General features: G+C 34.5%; 1 protein-coding gene across 18 annotated transcripts in view; it reads right to left on the bottom strand.

Annotated features, from left to right (window-relative positions):
* SSBP2 (single stranded DNA binding protein 2) overlaps positions 1–18,819 on the bottom strand; it is a 292,867-nt gene that overhangs the window by 77,923 nt on the left and 196,125 nt on the right. For 15 of the 18 annotated variants that reach the window (XM_082458207.1, XM_082458198.1, XM_082458213.1 and 12 more), the window contains one exon: positions 12,132–12,221. The exons of the other annotated variants lie outside the window; for them this stretch is intronic. In XM_082458207.1, coding sequence (XP_082314333.1) covers positions 12,132–12,221 — 90 coding nt within the window. The remainder of the gene's footprint in view (positions 1–12,131; positions 12,222–18,819) is intronic. 18 annotated transcript variants of the gene reach the window in all.

Below are 18,819 nucleotides of genomic sequence, written 5' to 3'. Positions count from 1 at the left end.
CTTAATTGTGATAAGAGTTGAAGTCATATGGCTGTCAATTATAAATAATATTGAGAATATTATTTTGAAAAAAGCATCACAAAAAGTGTTGTGACTTGTACATTCATTTCTGCCATCGTTCATATAGTAAGACTGTTCACATTTTTTTATTTTTATGATTCCATGAGATGCTTCATAAGTTTTCTGTAGAAAAGTAATGAAGCATAAATTATACATCAAATGAATTTCGTTTAAGTTACTTTACAATTCATATATCTTAATTTGTTCAGTTTCTTTTCTGTTTTTCAGGAAAATCTCCATCAGACATTACTGACACCCCAGTGGATAAGACACTCTTGATTAACACATTTTAATTCCAACTAGTATTAAACTAATTTAGCTCACAAAATGACATACTTGTGCTGGCAATTCTGCTGATAAGCATAAATATGTAGTTTAACTTCCATACATCTTAGATATTCTATCATCAACAACACTTAATTAAAATAACGCATATCAAATACCTGTAAAGTATGAACAGATCAGGTTTCCTAGATGTTGTTTTGGCAAGGCTAATCCAATTCAGCACAGAGTTATAAGCAGGTTGATTCTTCTGATATGGATTTAGTCTAAGCATTAAAATTGCTCATTTCTATTATGGGCCTTTGCAAAAAGATGAGACTATTTCTCAAGTCTTCATTACCATATATCAGATACTGGCTTGTGGCAATGGACTTGTGGATTGTGAAGGGGAACTATGCTGCCTTCTGGTCTAATCAACTACAGAAGTTTGAATAACATTCTATGAAAAACTTTAATGATTTGTTTTAGATCAATTTATATTCACAAATACACACAGACCCTTTTATTTTTTTGTGGTGTCTGTGGGACACGTAGCTGGAGTCCTGCGTAAGTTGAATCTCGCTCTGTGCTGCCTCCCATCCCTGACTAAAGTCACAAGGACAGATCAACCCACATTACAAGTAACCCACTATGGGTATGAAAATCAATATGTGAGGTTTATAACTGAGGAAAAGTATTGGGCTAACTCAATAAAAAAAGAAGCAAAAACAGTAATTTTTAAAAATGACTCAGTTTTTCATTGAAGAATGCAAAAACATTCCCCTCTTCCCCAACCTTTTCCCTATTTTATATTCTTGCTTCCACATAAACTTGTTCTAGATGAGAGGGTGGGAGACAAGCACTTTAATTTACCTAAATGTACCATTAGGTTAAAAAAAAAAAAAAAGCTACTTTGTTCTGGTACCCTTCTGGTATCTTGATATGCTAGGTAAGTTTCTACTGATAAAGCAGTAGTCTTTTCAAATTCACAAGCAGCGATAACATTTGTTAAAGAAACCTGCCTATGGGCTCGGTCTCTGATACAAGTGGCAGATTATATATATTTTTACTTTCTTTAAAATGAAATGTTACACTTCATATTCACTTGGTTACTTACCTGCAAAAATGAAGTCTAAAGTTACTCAACTCATGTCTGAACTGTATAGAGTAATCTTTTCTACTGAACAGATTTTAACAGAAATTATTAATGCCCCAGAAAGTCTGTTTTGAAACTAGAGCTTACTAATTTGACTAATGCTAAAAAGTATAAAAATAAGCAAGATGAGAGAATTCAAATTGCACAAAGTGAAGTTATTTCTCCATCTCCAATTAAGATGCATTTTGAACCACGTGTCTTAAATAGGTACAGAATAAATGTACAGAATAAAACTAAGACAAATTTGAGTGGAGAAAATATTACTGATGTCAAAGGTATTTGTAATGTCAGATTATTTATAGAATATAAAAATGACAGAAAACAGGTAGTAGTCACATTTGCAGGCATCCTTAGTAAGTAACTCTATTTTACCCTTTCTTGATAAGCATCCTACTGTGTACAAAGAATATCCGATTACTCTATTCCTTGGCATTATGTCTTAAACTCAAGATTATACCTGATTGTTGGGTATAATAGATGGCACCTGGCAATTGCCTATACTCTCTGTCCACAGGTGCCAGCAGAGCAGTTTTCTTTGTCCCTCGGCAGGAATGCACAGTTTATAATAGCCAACACTTCACTCCCAGCAGCATTTCTTTGACCTCCCCAGCTTCTCTCTCCAGCTACTGCCTCATCTTCACTTTCCCTTTACAGCAAAACTCTTTGAAACTCTTTGAAAGAGTTGGACACACTCGTCTGCAATTTCTCTCTTCCTACTTTATCTTGAATTTACTTTTATGCGGCTGTCACCCCCATCACTCCATGGAAACGGGCCTTATCAAAGTCACCAGTGACCACCTCGTTGGGTCCAATGGTCAGTTGTCAGTCCTCAACTAATTTGAACTATCAGCAGCATTTGACACAGCTATCATTCCTCACTTCCCTGAATTTTTCTTCTTGGCTTCCAGGTTCCCACATTGCCTGGTTTTCTTCTTAACTCATGTGCTCCTCCTTCCCATTCTTCTTGCTGGTTCCTCCTCATCTTCCTGCCTTCTTAAAAACAGAACCCTGGGATCCTTGAGCTTCTCGTCTCTCTCTCTACTCATTACCTGGGTGATGTCATCCAGGCTCACAGCTTTCAATATTAGCCATATGCTAATAACTCCCAAATGCCTCTAGCCCAAGCCTCAAGCATAAAACTCCAGATCTGATACCGTGCTCCCTACTCGACATCTCTTGAATATCTAATAGCCATCTTAATCTTAACAAGTTTAAACTTAAGCTTCTGATTGTTCCCTCATACCTCTTCTTGCAGTTTTACCTATATAACACGGGTAAATGTCAGCTCCGTTCTTTCAGCTGAACAGACGAAAAGACTTGCAGTCACCCTTGCTTTGTCTTTTTCTCTCACAACACATATCCAAACCATCGCCAGAATCTGTTGGCTCTAACTTCAAAATATATCTAGAATCCAGTCACTTCTCACCACTGTTACCAGCCTTGTTTGAGCCATAATATTCTCTTGTAAAGTTTTGCAGTGACATCCAAATTGGTCTCCCTGCTTCCACCTTTCCCTCCTATAGATGAATCTCAACATAAGAGCCAGAAAGACCCTGCTAAAACCCTCCACTCAGAACAAAACCCCAAATCCCTACAGTGACCTACAAAATTCTACTTGATGTGGCTTTCTACTGCCTACGACTTCATATCTAATTGCTCTCCCCAGCCGACACTCCACTATAGTTACTCAGGCATTCCCTTTGTCCCTGGAAAAAGCTGGTCATGCACTGAACTCAAGGGCTTTATACTTGCTTGTCCCTCAGCCTAGAACACTTCCTTCAGACACGAGATGCTTGTTCCCTCACTTCCTTCAAGTCTTTACTTAAATGGCATCTTCTTGATGAGTCCTTCTGTGGCCACCCCATCCAGAACTTCCTCAACACTGCCTATTTTCCTTTTCTGCTTCATTTTTCTCTCTAGTCCTTATCACAATCTAACATATCATATATTTAAAAATAATTATTTATTTTGTTTACTGACTGTCTCCCATAGTGGATTCTACGTTGGATGTGGGTAAGGATTTCTGTTTAGCTTGTTTACTCCAGTAACTCTAGCACGGGGTGGTGGGAGGGGGCCATAAATATTTGTTGCTGAATGTCATCAGCAATCTGAGCCAGTGGTTCTCAAATTTTAGCTTGTAAGACTCATCTGTTAAAAATAAAAAACAAACAACAAAAACCAAAGGATTTCCAGTGCCATTGCCCCACCACCAAGAATCCTGATATACTAGGAGGCAGGTGACCCCAGGACTCTTGACGATAGTACAAGAATACACTTGGAGAAACACTGTTCTTGGTCTTTACCCTTTGGATTTCTTACAGACCATCTAGTGATGACCATATTCATAAAGAATAGGAGTGGGTAAATTATGGCTCATGGCTAAATGTGGTCCACCACTTGTTTTTGTAAATAATGTTTTACTGGAATAGCCATGCTCTTTAGTGTACATGTACACAGTGTCTATGGCTGTCTTTATACTACAACAGAGTTGAGTAGCGTGACCTCAAAGCCTTCAAATCCTAAAATATTTACTATCTGGCTTTTTACAGAAAAAGTTTGTTGACCTCTGATATAGATAGAAGATAAATTATTCCAGACCACCACCTAGTGATAAGCTATTTTTTATTTTATATATATATATATATATATATATTTTTTTTTAATGGTGTTTTCTTTCCTTTTTTGGCTGCACGGCGTGGCATGTTCATCTCCTACCAGGGATTGAACCCGTGCTTAACCACTGGACCACCAAGGAAGTCTGATAAGCTATTTTTCAAAAAGCTGAAGGTATCCTTATGTATACTTAAGACAAATCTATCCAACCTATACAGGGAATTTGCAATATATTTAATATTTGATTTATATTTAATAATCCATTCCTTACCTTTAATTCCCCAAAGAATGGTGCCCATTTTTGTTTCTGTAACCAACGTTAAACAAAAAACTAAGATTGTGTTATAAACTGCCTTTGGATATTTGCTATACATTTTTTTGTTTCCCAAGGACCTATAATAAAAATAGAGGCGTTCTGGGAAGACTTTTCAAAAATAAGATATTGGTCTAGGATGGCCAAGTTAACTTTTTCATAAATACCCATTTTGATAAATAAACATCAAAAGTAAGGTTTCTAACAGGAAACTATTTCATTCCATTCTAACTGAAAAACCCAAGTAAAGAGTCTAAACCCCTGACACCCCCTTCCTTGTTTGTTGTCCATCTAGTCACCGCTATAGGGTCTTCTGTTGTTTGAAACTGCGATTTAAAAAAAAAACTTACTCAAGCTGAGCAGTTTTAATTTGTTCTAATAGTTGAGGCCAGAAAAACTATTACCACAACTGCAGGAAAGCATTATCAAAGCCAGCAGCTGTCAGGCACCTTGATATTTTTAGGCTGCTTTTATCTTTATACTAGAGAAAGACTTGTTCTGTTCTCAATATTCAGAATCTTTGTTCTTTAAAGATTCAAAATTACATTTTTAAGAAAATTAAACTTCAGTTTTATTTCTTGAACTTTGACAAATAAGCAACCTTCCCCACCTCTACTCTCCAAATCCTGGTGTATTTAATTCTGAGAAATACTATTTTTAATGTGTGAATTTTAAACTATATATATTGATAATGTCAAATGTTATAGTTCAGTAAGTCAATTCAACTTGAGATATTCAGTATTCCACTTATTCAAATTAAGAAATGATGTACTTACTAATCTTTTGGTTTGTTATCTGAGGTCAAAGATGATATCTACAACTTCTGGGGAGAAGGAAAAGGAGTTTCTCCTGGTTTAGAGTATTTCCTAAAACTAACTTCTGAAACAGCCATGATCAGGAGGGATAAGAGGAAAGGCAAACCATTGGGAGAGAAGACAATTTAAAGATTAATAACAGAAGGAAACTGAGAAGGAGTAGAGACTATTTAACTACTATATGTATAAATAATAGGGTAAAACAGGTGCTACTGATAATAAAAGGTGGTTTTGTGAAAGTCTGAATAGGAAGAAGAGTATGCTTAGTTATGAAGGTATCTTCAAAATGTAGGACTTATGTCCAAAAATAAATCAAATAAATATCTACCTCCAGAAACATTTAACCAGGGCTTGTAAAAACATTTCTTCTTGTCTTTTTCCTTTTCAGTTTCAAGTGTTAGATTAAATAATTGTTTTTCTCCTTTTTGATTCTCTTTCTTTTAAAATATCAAGAATATTATATTACCCTGAGCTTTGTTTTTGTCTTTGGTGCTTTATGAATGTCATTTATATTGAGTTTTTCTAGTCAATAAGTGTCCCATGGAGAAAAGGGGAGACTTCTTTGTATTTTTGTTGTTGTTGTTCTTATTACATTATTACTATGTCAAAGCATTAGGTCAGCTTGCTACAGTGCAGTCTTGCTAAAAATAGAACCTTTGGAAAATATACCCAAACAAGCAGAGACATCGGCAAACCACCACTAGATGGCAAAGCCGCTTTACCATTGCTAACATTCTGCGTGTAGAAAGAATGTGACTTAGGAACCTGCTGCAACATATTTTCCACCATATCAGAGTTTTGATCAATTCGGATTTTAAAATATGGATGGCCACTGTAGTCTGAAACTAAATTACTTGGTATACTTTATCTGCAACAAGTATTTATAATCTTATTCATGTCAAAGCCTTACATTTACAATCCATCATCAATGTATTATTAGTTTTCAACAGTTCTCAGTAAAGAAGACAGATCCAGTGACTAAGAATACAGCAAATGTATTAAGATAAAAATCAAAACACAATACATGGTAAAAATGAACAAAAGGCTATACAGAATTCAAAATTAAATATTTACATGTATATCCCACATTAGTTATATATGCAAAGATATCTATATTAGACCTATTAAAAAGATTACATTGTGTTTCTATATGTTATAGATGTGCTTGATTAGAGTGATAAAAACAAGATATGGTTTTCTTAAAAGTTTTCTTGTGGTAAAGAGCAGAAAGAAGGAAAAAATAAAGTATTTTTTTCACTCCCCTCAGATTTTTTTTGGTTGAAATAAGAAATGCCCATTTCTTTAATGTAGTTTAAGTTATATTAAATTCACAAGAGAAGATTTCTTACTACTCAAATCTAGAAAATTATAAAGCAACAGAGTTAATAGTCTATTTTTTAAAAAAACACAAATGAATGAGAACTTTGTTTTGTAAGTGCATTTTACTAAACTGTTTTGATTATTATACATAAGTGTGAAGAAAATCTAACTGGTTCAAGGATTAATGCTGCCTATTCGATAAAACTACAGGAATCAAATTTTGCCTGACTTTTAGTAAGAATGCTATGAGAATGAGTATACAGCAGGTTGATGCTTTTAATGCATAATTCGAATTTCTTAGCATACAATGAAACTTTTGAATAATATTCTAGCATAGGGACAGGAGAGTCAGAGTACAGACTTAGTTCTGAGGACCTATTAGGTGTATTCACACCACACCACAGTACTGTATTTTCTTCCACCAAAACTTCCAAACTCTAGTTAGATCAAAGGCCACTTCTACTATCTTCCCACTGACCCCAGTAGCAACACTCCTCAATTTAAGAAAGTTGCTCTAAAGTCATTCACCAGTTCCATGGTAGGTCAGTTTGAGAATTTAGAGGGTTTCTTATACAAATTACTCCTTTGATAAAAGTAAATAAATGTGCCTTACTTCAAATGGCTTTATTTTACTAAACTGACACCTCCTTTTGCATGTCCAACTACTCCCCTTGATTTTACTTAATTTGATCTCCTACTCAACAATAGAAGCACTCCCATTTCAATTAAAAAAGGTCAAGGTTTAAGTCTGAACCATGTTGATATCTGTCACAAATAGATGTGACAGATATCAACATGGTTGATAGATGCTAATCTAGAGACCGTCTTCCAGGATGGACTTATTAAATGTATGGGGTATTAATCGTAACTATTTATTTTGGAGTTTGAGTTAATTGCTATTATTCAAATGCAGTTGTTACGAATTCGCAAATTTAGAGTTTGTAATAATTCCACTTGGTAATATATTTAAGTCTATACTTATAATGGAAAAGAGGGGGCTTGTTCTGCAGTGTAAACAGGGATAAAACGAGAATGTTTGTCTATTTAGGAGAATGTTTTCAATGTACTTCTTATGGTAGGATCACACAGTGAGTAGAGCTCAGAACTGTTGAAGCTGGTGAAGCTTTATGTGTTAATTAAAATTCTTCTTGCTTTACTTTCCTTTATTCATTAAATTCTAATAGGCTCAATCTTTTCCTAGTCTAGTCCCATCCAGCCATCCCCAAATAAGCTTTGCATTTCCTCACTAAGAATGGGGATTCAAAACTATTTTCATACTCTGGATAATTCTTGGACATCACTATCTCTATGGAACTGGATTAGAAACTGGTGTTTGGACTTGAATTATGATTGTCATGGTGCTATTTCTACTTATAGAAGGTAGCTGCTCTTCATTAACAACAAGCATTGTGGTCAGAATCATGCTGAAGGATAGGAAACCGATAGTGATATTTAGGAAACATTCGAGTACCCTGATCCCATCATGATAGGTACCAAAGGTAATATACTATTTCTTTTTTAAAAGTTTGATGACTTGAGCTTTCCAATATTTCAGAGAGGCATTTCTAGGGAGACTGGCCATACTTAAGCCTACTGAATAGGGGAAACGAGTATTTAAAAGATTAGCTGGAATGGTGTCCCTGGATAAAAAGGAATGACATTTATCATGCTCAAACATATCTAAAACTTTTTCTGCCCGCTATCTTTCCTAACTTAGATTAAGACATGAAAATTTTCCAGGGGCCTTAAGTAGGAACCTCAGAGTCATCCTTGATTCCTCCAACTCTTTCCCTTCTACCCCTAACTTGGTTAATCAACTAAGGCCTATCAAACATACTATGCATAGCTTCTTCCTCCCCAGTCCTGCTGCCACTGTTCTTAAGTAGGTCCACAGAGTCTCTTTCTTGAGCTACTGTCACAGCCAACCAGCTGACAGTCTGCACCAGTCTCTTTAATGGGTTCTGTTGTTTTTGCTCTTCTTTCAAGGGTCAGTGTTTTTGGAGTCCAGGTGTATACCCCTTTACTCTCTCATTCTGTACTTTCTCCCTGGACAATCGTTCTACGCCTGTGGATTCAGGTCCTTGATATGATGACAATCCTGCAATTTTTATCTCTAGCCTAGATCACTGTCTTAGGCTTCAAACCTGTATGTTCATCAGGCTAAGGGATACCTCTAATTGGAGGTCCCACAGGAATCTCTTCATCTGTCCTACCTCAAACCTACTCCTCATTTTGTGGTCCCTATCATCAAATCTCACCTGGATTACTGTAATAGCCTCCTAAATAGCCTCCCTACTTTCAAACCTGTCCCTCTGCAATCCACGCTACACCCTATAACTGGAGTGATTTTTCTATAAATGCAAATATGAACATGCCTCTTTCCTGCTTAAAGTCCTTCAATAGCTTATTACTGCCCTTAAGATCAAGTTCAAACTCAACTAACCTACAAGGCTCCTCAAGGTTACCCTGAAGCCTCATCACCAGCCATTCTCCCTTTAGCTAATTAAGCTCTGTTTTTTATGGAATTATTTGGTCTCTCTCCTTTCTTGTCTGGGTCTTCATAAATTTTTTTCCCTCTTCCTGGAATATTCTTTCCATATCTCTCTGCTTCCTTTGCCTAATTCATCTTTAGATGCCAATTTGGATTTTATTTACTGTTTTTTTTCCCCCAACTTTCTGGTTATTAGCATAGTCTCAATTGGAATTCATGCCTGTTATTTTCTCTTTTTATTTTTTTAAAAATTTATTTTATTTATTTATTTTTGGCTGCATTGGATCTTCGCTGCTGTGCACAGGCTTTCTCTATTTGCAGCGAGCCAGGGCTACTCTTCCTTGCATTGCACGGGATTCTCATTGCGGTGGCTTCTCTTGTTGAGGAGCACAGGCTCTAGGTGTGCAGGCTCAGCAGTTGTGGCACGTGGGCTCAGTAGTTGTGGCTCGTGGGCTCTGGAGCACAGGCTCAGTAGTTGTGGTGCACGGGCTTCGTTGCTCCATGGCACGTGGGTTCTTCCCGGACCAGGGATTGAACCCGTGTCCCCTGCATTGGCAGGCAGATTCTTAACCACTGCGCCACCAGGGAAGCCCTATTTACTGTTTTGACAATATTTTTCTGAGAATGACTCTCCCAAGATTGGGTTTGGTGGCCTTCTGATGTGCTCTTAAAAACACACACTACTCATTTAATATAGCCATTTTCTTTCTAAATTCTAATTGCCTTCTCTCTCTCTCATTCACCACAGTGTAAGTTTTTTAACGGCAGGGATTCTGTATACAACTATATCATAGGTGCCTAACAAAGCCTAAATCTACTCTATAGCTTGAATTCAGGTCACTGCCCTTCTTAAAGATGTCTGACAGTTCCTACATGCCTACTGAATAAAGACTCAAGTTCTTAACATGGCATATAAGGCCCTTCTCAAGATGCTACAGCTTATCTTCCAATTTCATTTCCAGGAATTCCTGCCTGCCCTCCCCTCTACTTTCCATTCATATTACCCTGAACACCTCTGCACAGTTCATTCTGATGCTTCCACACTTTTGCTTGTACTTTTCCCACTTTCTGGAATATCATTCCTCTGCTTGATTTCTTGGAAAACTTTTTCCAAACCACTCTTAGCTCCAGATCAGGCAGACTTAATAGCTCTCTCTTCTAGGTCAACATAGAACTTTACTCTGTTACAGCACAAATCTTGCTGTATTACAGTTATTTATTTTTAATAATGACTCGCTGGCTAGACAGTGAGCTTCAGGAAGGTACATATTATACACACTCATTTTTAGATGCCTACCACAGTGCCTGGCATCTAGTAGTAGTCAAGTGTTTATCTAATTGGATTAAAACAGAAGTTAATTCTGTTTCAACTACTCTTACCAAGACTCAGGCAGAAGGCAGGTAAGGGGAGAATGGTTCATTCAACAAAATGTAAAAATGAAAATGTATAGGTTTATACGTCTTTGCTTAACCCTAGGAAGAATTTGGCTTCCTTCCCAGCCCACTGCCTCTTTTTTAAAGTGCCACTTAGAGAGCTTCTACTAGCTCTTGTAAGTAGATAAACTCTTCTGATTTACTCCCTAACTCCAATCTATCCTTAGTAAGAGAAATAAGAGCATGAGGAAAAAATATAAAATGAGCTAGAAATATTTTATGAGTAACGATCAACTATGAACTTTAAAAGGTAAAGTCAATGGCAGAAGTTCAGAAAGCCTTGCCTTGAATCCCAGTCCTGTGACTTTCTGACTTTGTGCAAACTGCTTATCATGCTTTGGTTTTTTCATCTGTGCAATGGTAATGATGATAATACTTACTTTACCCCTAGGTTACTGTGAGGATTAAGAGTTTATACACATGAAATATTTAGAACAAAGCATGGCATACAGTAAGCAGTTACTAAGTGTTAGCTATTATTATTATTATCTTAAACAGTGATTGTTTAATTAATAACCAAGAGTTATAATATGTTCCTAGATTTTAAGAAAGGGGCCTCAAGACAGAATGTGAGCTCTAAGACTTTTGAATATTAATATAGAGTAGCCTGACAAATAGCATATCCTAAAGGACTTTACATTTCAGACTTAGTACTAGGTTCTAATTATGACTTTTTTATTCAATTGCTGTACTGTGGAAAATTACTTATAATTTTATTTCTCCATTTTCACATTTATAAAGTACATTGATCTACACTGAAATGATGGTATGCATTAATTAACAAATGATTATCAAGGACTTTGAAAATATAAAACACTAAAGTGACAAATTAGTTTATAAGTACCTGATGTAATTCATTAACAATATGGCATATAACATTAATTCCTGTAGTGCCTTCCAACTGCAGTTCTTAACTCCTAAATTCTTCCTAATTTTCTCAAAGGGTGTTATAAAATTAACTATGGAGTTAAAAAAAAGTAAACTTCAGAATCTATGTAGCTTTGGGTTAAAAAACTGTCAGATTTAAATGTGGATGCCATAAAATTGAAAAGTGATGTAATTCTAAAATCATTATCATCTTTTGCTAAAATAAATGCGCTTGTTGCAAATTTAAAATACTAACATGTATTTTAAAATCTGATTTTATAAATGTTATATAATGATATTGATAAAAATTCCAGTTTAAAAGCCACAAAGATGATTCTCAAAATATTTTGTTATAGCCTATAATTTTGATAAATGAATAGGTTATAACTTAGCCATAATGTGAAAGTACAGCCAAATCTTGATTATCTTTAGTCTGTGGAGATATGGATGGCTTGGATAGTTAAAATCCATATATCATTCCAAAACCTCATCCATTAGCCTTTTCTCCCACCAAATCTTCACCACAGTTAGCTTAGCTAATTGCATTTCAGCTACCTTTCTTTCTTACTTGCACAGTGAAATGGTAAAATGTACGAATAAAAATTTGACAATAAAGAAAATATTGGAAGGAAGGGCTAATCTACATACAAGATAACCGGTCTCGGAATAATCAAGAGTTGGCTGCACAGCATTATGTTTACCTTAAGGATTAAAATAGCCTCATTCTCCTTCATATATTTCAATAAAATCGAACAGGAGTTCCTATGCCTTAACATTCCTAGTCAGAGTTTCTCTGAGTACCTGAAAGAACCCTGGTGGTACAGGACCTACTGGCATGCCATCTCCTGGGGGAATGTTTCCTAGCACTGGACTGGGAGCTGCTGCAGCACTCTGCAAAGAATAAAGGAGAAACAAACCTATATCATTACAGAGCAGGCACAGAACAGAAGACTGATGATAACAGACTGTAGGGAGGGAAGCTTTTCATTCCTGGGAACAAATACTGGTAATTTCCCCCACTCCAGAGGTAAACTAAGATGTAGCAGTTAGTTTAGGATATGACTAAGTTATTTGGTTTAAACAGGTCTCTTTAAACTTTTTGAAATCACAGAACTTTAATAAGATAGTATATCTGAGTAAAATATAAAAGGCAAATAAAATGATAACGTGATAGAAGTTTTAAGTAAATGCTTCATTTTAAGGCACAGGCTTCTGAAATGGCAACATCAACAACAAATAGATAAATATTTAAGTAACAAGTTTGAAAATGGTGGTTGTAGGAGCTGGAAAAAAGAACTCTGTTTAGATTATGCTTTTCTCTGTCATAAATAAATATAATTACTTCTCTGTCTATAGGTGGCAACACGCACATTATTCACTTTCTGATATACTATAATTGGTAGCCAAAATATAATTGATAGCAAAAAACAGGGTGGTGAGGATGAAAAAGTAATTAGGAGATTGAATAAGAGAAAGGAATTAGATTTGGAGAGATTAGTCTCAGATAAAAAGATTATGAAAAAATCAGATTGAAAATTCAAAGTCTACTTTACTTGCAAATTATTTCATGGAATCCTACAGCTTCATGAAATAGGAATATGAAAAACTTTGGGATAGGCTCTTTGTAATCAAGTCAAGGTTTTAGATTTAACTCTTACATAGAGCAGTAATACATACAACTATTCTACAACCATGGATTTCATCCCTCAATCTCATTAGACACATTACAAATACTAAGAACAGCCAAGAAGGGAGCAGAAATATGCTGAAGACAGATCAGTATGAATTCAACAGTTCTGTTATGAAAAGAACTCAAAACAAATCCTGGATCTAGTGTATTTGTTGTACTTTTCTCACTTGTAGATCAGTTTATTCATTCATGAATTAATATTCCATTAGAAGATGTAATATCTCAGTATATTTGTAGCATATATTTCCCAACATATAAATTGATAAAAATACTAAAACATGTTTATTCTATAGTACTGGAAGTTATTATCACTGAAAGCCAATGATTTTAGTATTTCCTGAGGAAACCTAGATTTAAATGTGGTTATCTAAAATGTTGGTTACCTATGAATGCCAACATTCTAAACTTCTGATAAAGCATAGAAGTATAAAAGGAGAAATAATATTTCTTAGATATCAAGATGAAACATCAATCTATCATCCCATTTTAAGCAAAAACATGCAATTTCATTCAGTGTACATTAATTGAATACCTACCATTTGTCAGATAGCTCTATTTTGCGTTATAATATCAACACTGACGTTTTTAAAAAATGAAAGGCAAATTGTTTTTCATTTTAATTAAACTTGCATAAAATTTTAATACACAATGTTAGAGTAAGAGAAAAACTTACCACCAAACATTTATCTTCTTTTAGTTTAAATATATATGGTTACAGGCAGATCCAAGAAGAAAGATTTGATCTACATCCTTTGACAGTCAATTATTTTAATGGGGAAGTTGCTCTTAGTACTGAAAGCTAGACATAGGATGTCACTATTGTTCTAATTAATTGCAGAATAGAAACTTGTTTTTGCAATAAAAAAGATGTAAAAAGAGACAAGTTTGTAAAACACACTCACCTATGCTTTTATAGAAATGTATACTACAATGTTGAGCAGGTTTACAAAAACAAAACAGAATTCAGTGAATTGCTGCACCTCCTTAGTGTTGTTCAAAGATGCTATTTCTCCTGCAATTCTTGTTGCCTGGCAAGTATATTAAAAAAGCTTTTGCCTACCTAAAGGGAAAAAAATGTTTGTTTGCATCTAAACTAAAGTTTAACAAGTAAAGGTGTTGGGTCATCATTGGCTCCTTTATTTTTTCTCTTTTCGGGGGGACTACATTGTTTAACGGTGTATAATACACTAGCTTTTTTCTTCTAAGTTCTTCATTGTATATGTTTCCTAAGGATTTTTTTTTCAGCTGTTATTTAAAAGTGAAACAAAATAAATGATACAGATGAAGATTTAAGCAAGTTAAATCTTTGAGATGCCTTCTGAATTTTCATTTTATGACTTCAAAATTATTTAATAAATTCAATATATCAAAATCAAAATATATCTTGCCAAGGATTCTTTTACAAGCTCTACAACACAGCAGTTAACACAACAGACAAAAAAAAATCCTTGCCCTTTTGAAGTTAGCGTTCTAGTGAAGGGGGGAAAGAAAGCCCAATAAGTGCTATGGAGAAAAAGAAAGAGCAGGAAATAGAGTTCCCAGTAAAGTGGGTAGGAATTATAATTTTAAATAGAATAGTCAGGAAGGAATGAATCAACCAAACAAATGAATGGATTAAGTTATGGTGACTGATTTAAATATGTCTCTTACTCTGTTGTTGAGATTGCCTTCTACATTTTAAAGATGTCTCACATTTTTATAGTTTGCACCTATTCCCTCACAGTGGCACAAAAATTTTATAGAAATTTTTTCTTGCATAATAATCATACTTTGGCCATAACAATACAGATGTCTTGAAAATAAAGAGTTTTATAGCTACATAATTTCTAGTATAGAGCACGATGCTTTAGTTTTCTGGTGTAATAGCAATTTCTAGGCTTGGCCTAAGGACACAAATTGAAGTGAACAGAATACTAATAATTATCCAATTTATTTACCCAATACAAAGCACTGGTATAGAGCACTGCAGTCCAAACTTCACTTTGTGGATCACATTTTTGAGCTAAAGTATCCATCCATTCTTCTGCGATTTATTGACAAGGGATAACTCCCTCCTTTATTGTACTGTGTGGACTGAAGCTTAGAGTACCATTTGGTACACGATGTTGATCAGTAACAAATACTAGTCTGATAATAAACACTGAAGAGCTACACTAAATGGTACTCTAAGTTTTGTAAAAGAGTATATTTCTCAAACTGCCTAACTTGCTCATTTATATACGGTAGCAATAATAAATAATACATGCTTTGAAATTGTAAGCTAAATAAGAATCAAGTTTTGGGGATTAGAGCTTAATGTAGACGGGAGAAGTACCACATTTCTTGGGTTTCATTGCTGGAATTTCTGAGACTTGTCTCAAGTTTACTTCCAACTCATGAGACAAATTTATCTCATGACTTGAGGATCCACAGAAAGTTGTTGTTGTCTCAAACTCATAAAGTATGTATAATATTATTCTGGGGGTTTGTGACTGAATTAAAAAAGGAGAGCAAATAATTTAATTATACTACGAACTACTACAAAGCATTAGTTTCGCTGGATTTGTGTGAATTCCCATTAGAATACCATGGAAAATCCTTTATATATAATATATCCACAATTATTTAGGGTTGACTTTTTATATTCTCTCTCTTGTAAAAAAGAAAGACATATAAGTAATATGGCTTTAAAATACTTCTTCTAACTAAACTGAATACATAAGACTTTGGAGCAATGTAAAAATATTAATTATCATTAAAAGTATTTTTCCTTTTTACTAGTTTACTTTGTATGCTTTTAACATATACTTTCACATATGTATATTCTAACTGCTCTTAAATCATTTACTTTGTCATGTGACTTGAATTTCAAGGTTTTTTGGAAGTGAAAATTTTAATTTTTAAAATATTTTCCCAAATCACTAATATAATTTTTACCTGCTTTTTATAAATACAATATATTAAATTTGGTGTTTTCACATGAACTAAATTATGGAACAATTATTTGCTTTTCCAGGGATATATTAAAATGAACTTTATAAAGAGTCACCACGAAATCTTTCTTCATGTTGCTATATATTTATCTTTGTTTAAGTCTACTCTCTCGGACTTTCTGTTTTTATATCTTTCTACCTATAAGAAGGCACAAGTCAATCTGTGCCCCTTCCTCTCTGTGTTATTTATTTTCCCTTGCATATATGTCCAGCACCATTTCCCATTTTGCCCCTTCTCTTAAATGCTATTATATAATTGAATTTTAATAATAATTTTTATTCTCTAATTCCCTATTTCTGAATTTAAAGAACAGGGATGTATACTGTTATTTTATATTTTCCCTTCTTAAATAAAAATATGAAATAAAAGCTAGAAGAGTTCTTATTTTGACCTTAGTTATTATCACTAGTGGCCTCTGGTAGAAAAAAAAAGTTGTATATACTTCTGTAAGGAGGTTTCAAAACAATAGGCATAAAATAAAATTTTGCTTAAAAATAAAATTAAGATGCAATTGATTATAACATAATTAGCATTTATCAAGATTCTACACATTAAATAACTAACAGTTTTAGTTACTAAGGATGGTACAGAACCAGCTGCCTAACTATACACTGGGGAATCAAGATATAAAGTCTACATTTGGTGGAAAAGGAAAAAATACTTTAAGCATATGTAAAATTGTGAAGGTAATAACAGAGGAACTAAAATAGTGATATACTTATTAGAAATTGGAAGGAGGATTAAAGGTAAGAGTAGGTAGGAAGAGACCAGGCAGAGAATTATTTGTCTTTACTATTAACACACTTATACTATTTTTAAGTCAGATATAAGTATTGTTTGAGAAACATTTAAAATGGTCATACAGTAGACTCCCTTATCTGTGGAGATAGATTCCAAGACCTCTAATGGATGCCTGAACTGTGATAGTACTGAACTCTATATATATTATGTTTCTTCCTATACATACATAACTATGATAAAGTTTAATTTATAAATTAGGCACAGTAAGAGATTAACAACAATAACTAATAATAAAATAGGACGATTATAACAATATACTGTGATAAAAGTTATGTGAATGTGGTCTCTCTCCTTAATCAACTTCCTTACCTCTGCCAGAAATGCGGCAGCAGCTTCTTCAGCAGCCTTTCTAATAATTTTTATATTTTCTGATCTACACCTATTCCTGCATCTGTGTAGCCATCCCTTACTAGCAGTAAATGGCTTGGTGTCACTTGTTTCAGAGGATCTCTTGTTGAAGTCTTTGTAGAGGCTCGATATGCTTTCTGGCCCAACACAATTCTGTCAGTCAGAACACATTTTCTGTTCATGTCTCCCACCCACAAATTTTATGCCTTTCCTACCTTAACTAGTGCTTATCATGCACTGTGGGCATGACTTTTGCAGTCTGAGGTGTGAAAACTAGCACAGATTTCTTTTTCCTTTGTCACAATTTCATGGATAGAAGACTCCTTCTTACCACAGATCTTAGCAACCTCAGCGTACGATTGCTTTTATTTCCTTATTAAGTTGAGAACTTTCACCTTTTCACTTAAAGGAAGCCCTTTTCAGCTTCTCTTTGCCATATCTGAATTGCCTGCATCACTACTGTTGCACTTTGGGGCCACTGTTAAGTAAAAGAAGGGTGACTTGAACACAAGCACTGTGATACCACTACACTGTATCTGATAACCCAGATGGCTGCTAAGTGACTAATGGGTGGGTCAAGCTGGACAAAGGGATGATTCACGTCCCAGGCAGGATGTAGCAGGACATGGTGAGACTTCATCATGCTACTCAGAACGGTCTGCATTTTAAAACTTATGAATTGTTTATTTCTGGAATCTTCCATTTAATTTTTTTCAGAACTTGGTTGACTGTAACTAAAACTGCAGAAATCAAAACCGTGGTTAATCAGGGCCCTGTAGTAGGTTTCCTGTCTTCACAATTTTAATGCAGAGCACAGTTAAATATTTTAGCTGTTGGTTGAAGACATGTTCTTTATCATATTAAGAAATATTTCTATGCCTAGTATTTTAAAAACAATTTTCAAAGATCAGGAATAATAAGAGACTTTGCCTTTTCATATTTGATGGGTATTATTTGGTTTTCTTTTGGCAAAGACACTTTGCCTTTTCATATTTGATTGGTATCATCTGGTTTTTCTTTTGGGATATAAGTAATTATATATTGATAGTTTTCTTAAACTATCATTGTATTTATGAGATAAGTCATGCTTGATCATCATGGATGATCCTTTTAATAGTCTAATGAATTATATTAGCTAATATTTTATTTAGGATCTTTACATCTATATTCTAAATGAGACAGGTTTAGAAAATTCCTTGCTGGATTATATTCAAATTTAAGCATTAGGATTATTCTACCTTCTCAAAATGGACTGGGTTGCAAACTCTTTTATAATGCTCTCAAGAAATTTACATAATATGGTGTTTATCTACTTTGTAAAGTTAAAAAATATGCAGCGGGTAAAACTGCCTGAATACAAAGGCAATTTTGGAAGTAATTATGGCCATTATTCTTTTTATATTTTCTACTTCTATTTACTTCAATTCTGTTCAATTATATTTTTCCCAGAAAACTTCATTTCATTGAGATTTTTAGTATTATTCATATACACACCACTTTCACATGCTTAAAAAGGTCCTCTGTAGCAGCTGTGAGAGACTGCCAGTAGACCACAAACATCTGTTTCCCTCTTCTTCTATGGTAATAGAACTGTAGCCAGGGACCTGGCAGCCCAGCTACACGACATTGCTCAGTCTCCCTTGCTCTCACCAAGAATTTTAGGCTCTTACTAATGTG

The sequence above is a fragment of the Balaenoptera physalus genome (genome assembly GCF_965194825.1).
Source record: "Balaenoptera physalus genome assembly, chromosome: 3".
NCBI lineage: Eukaryota > Metazoa > Chordata > Mammalia > Artiodactyla > Balaenopteridae > Balaenoptera > Balaenoptera physalus.
Note: the sequence above shows the minus strand (reverse complement) of the source record. Positions and strands in the feature narration are given on the sequence as shown.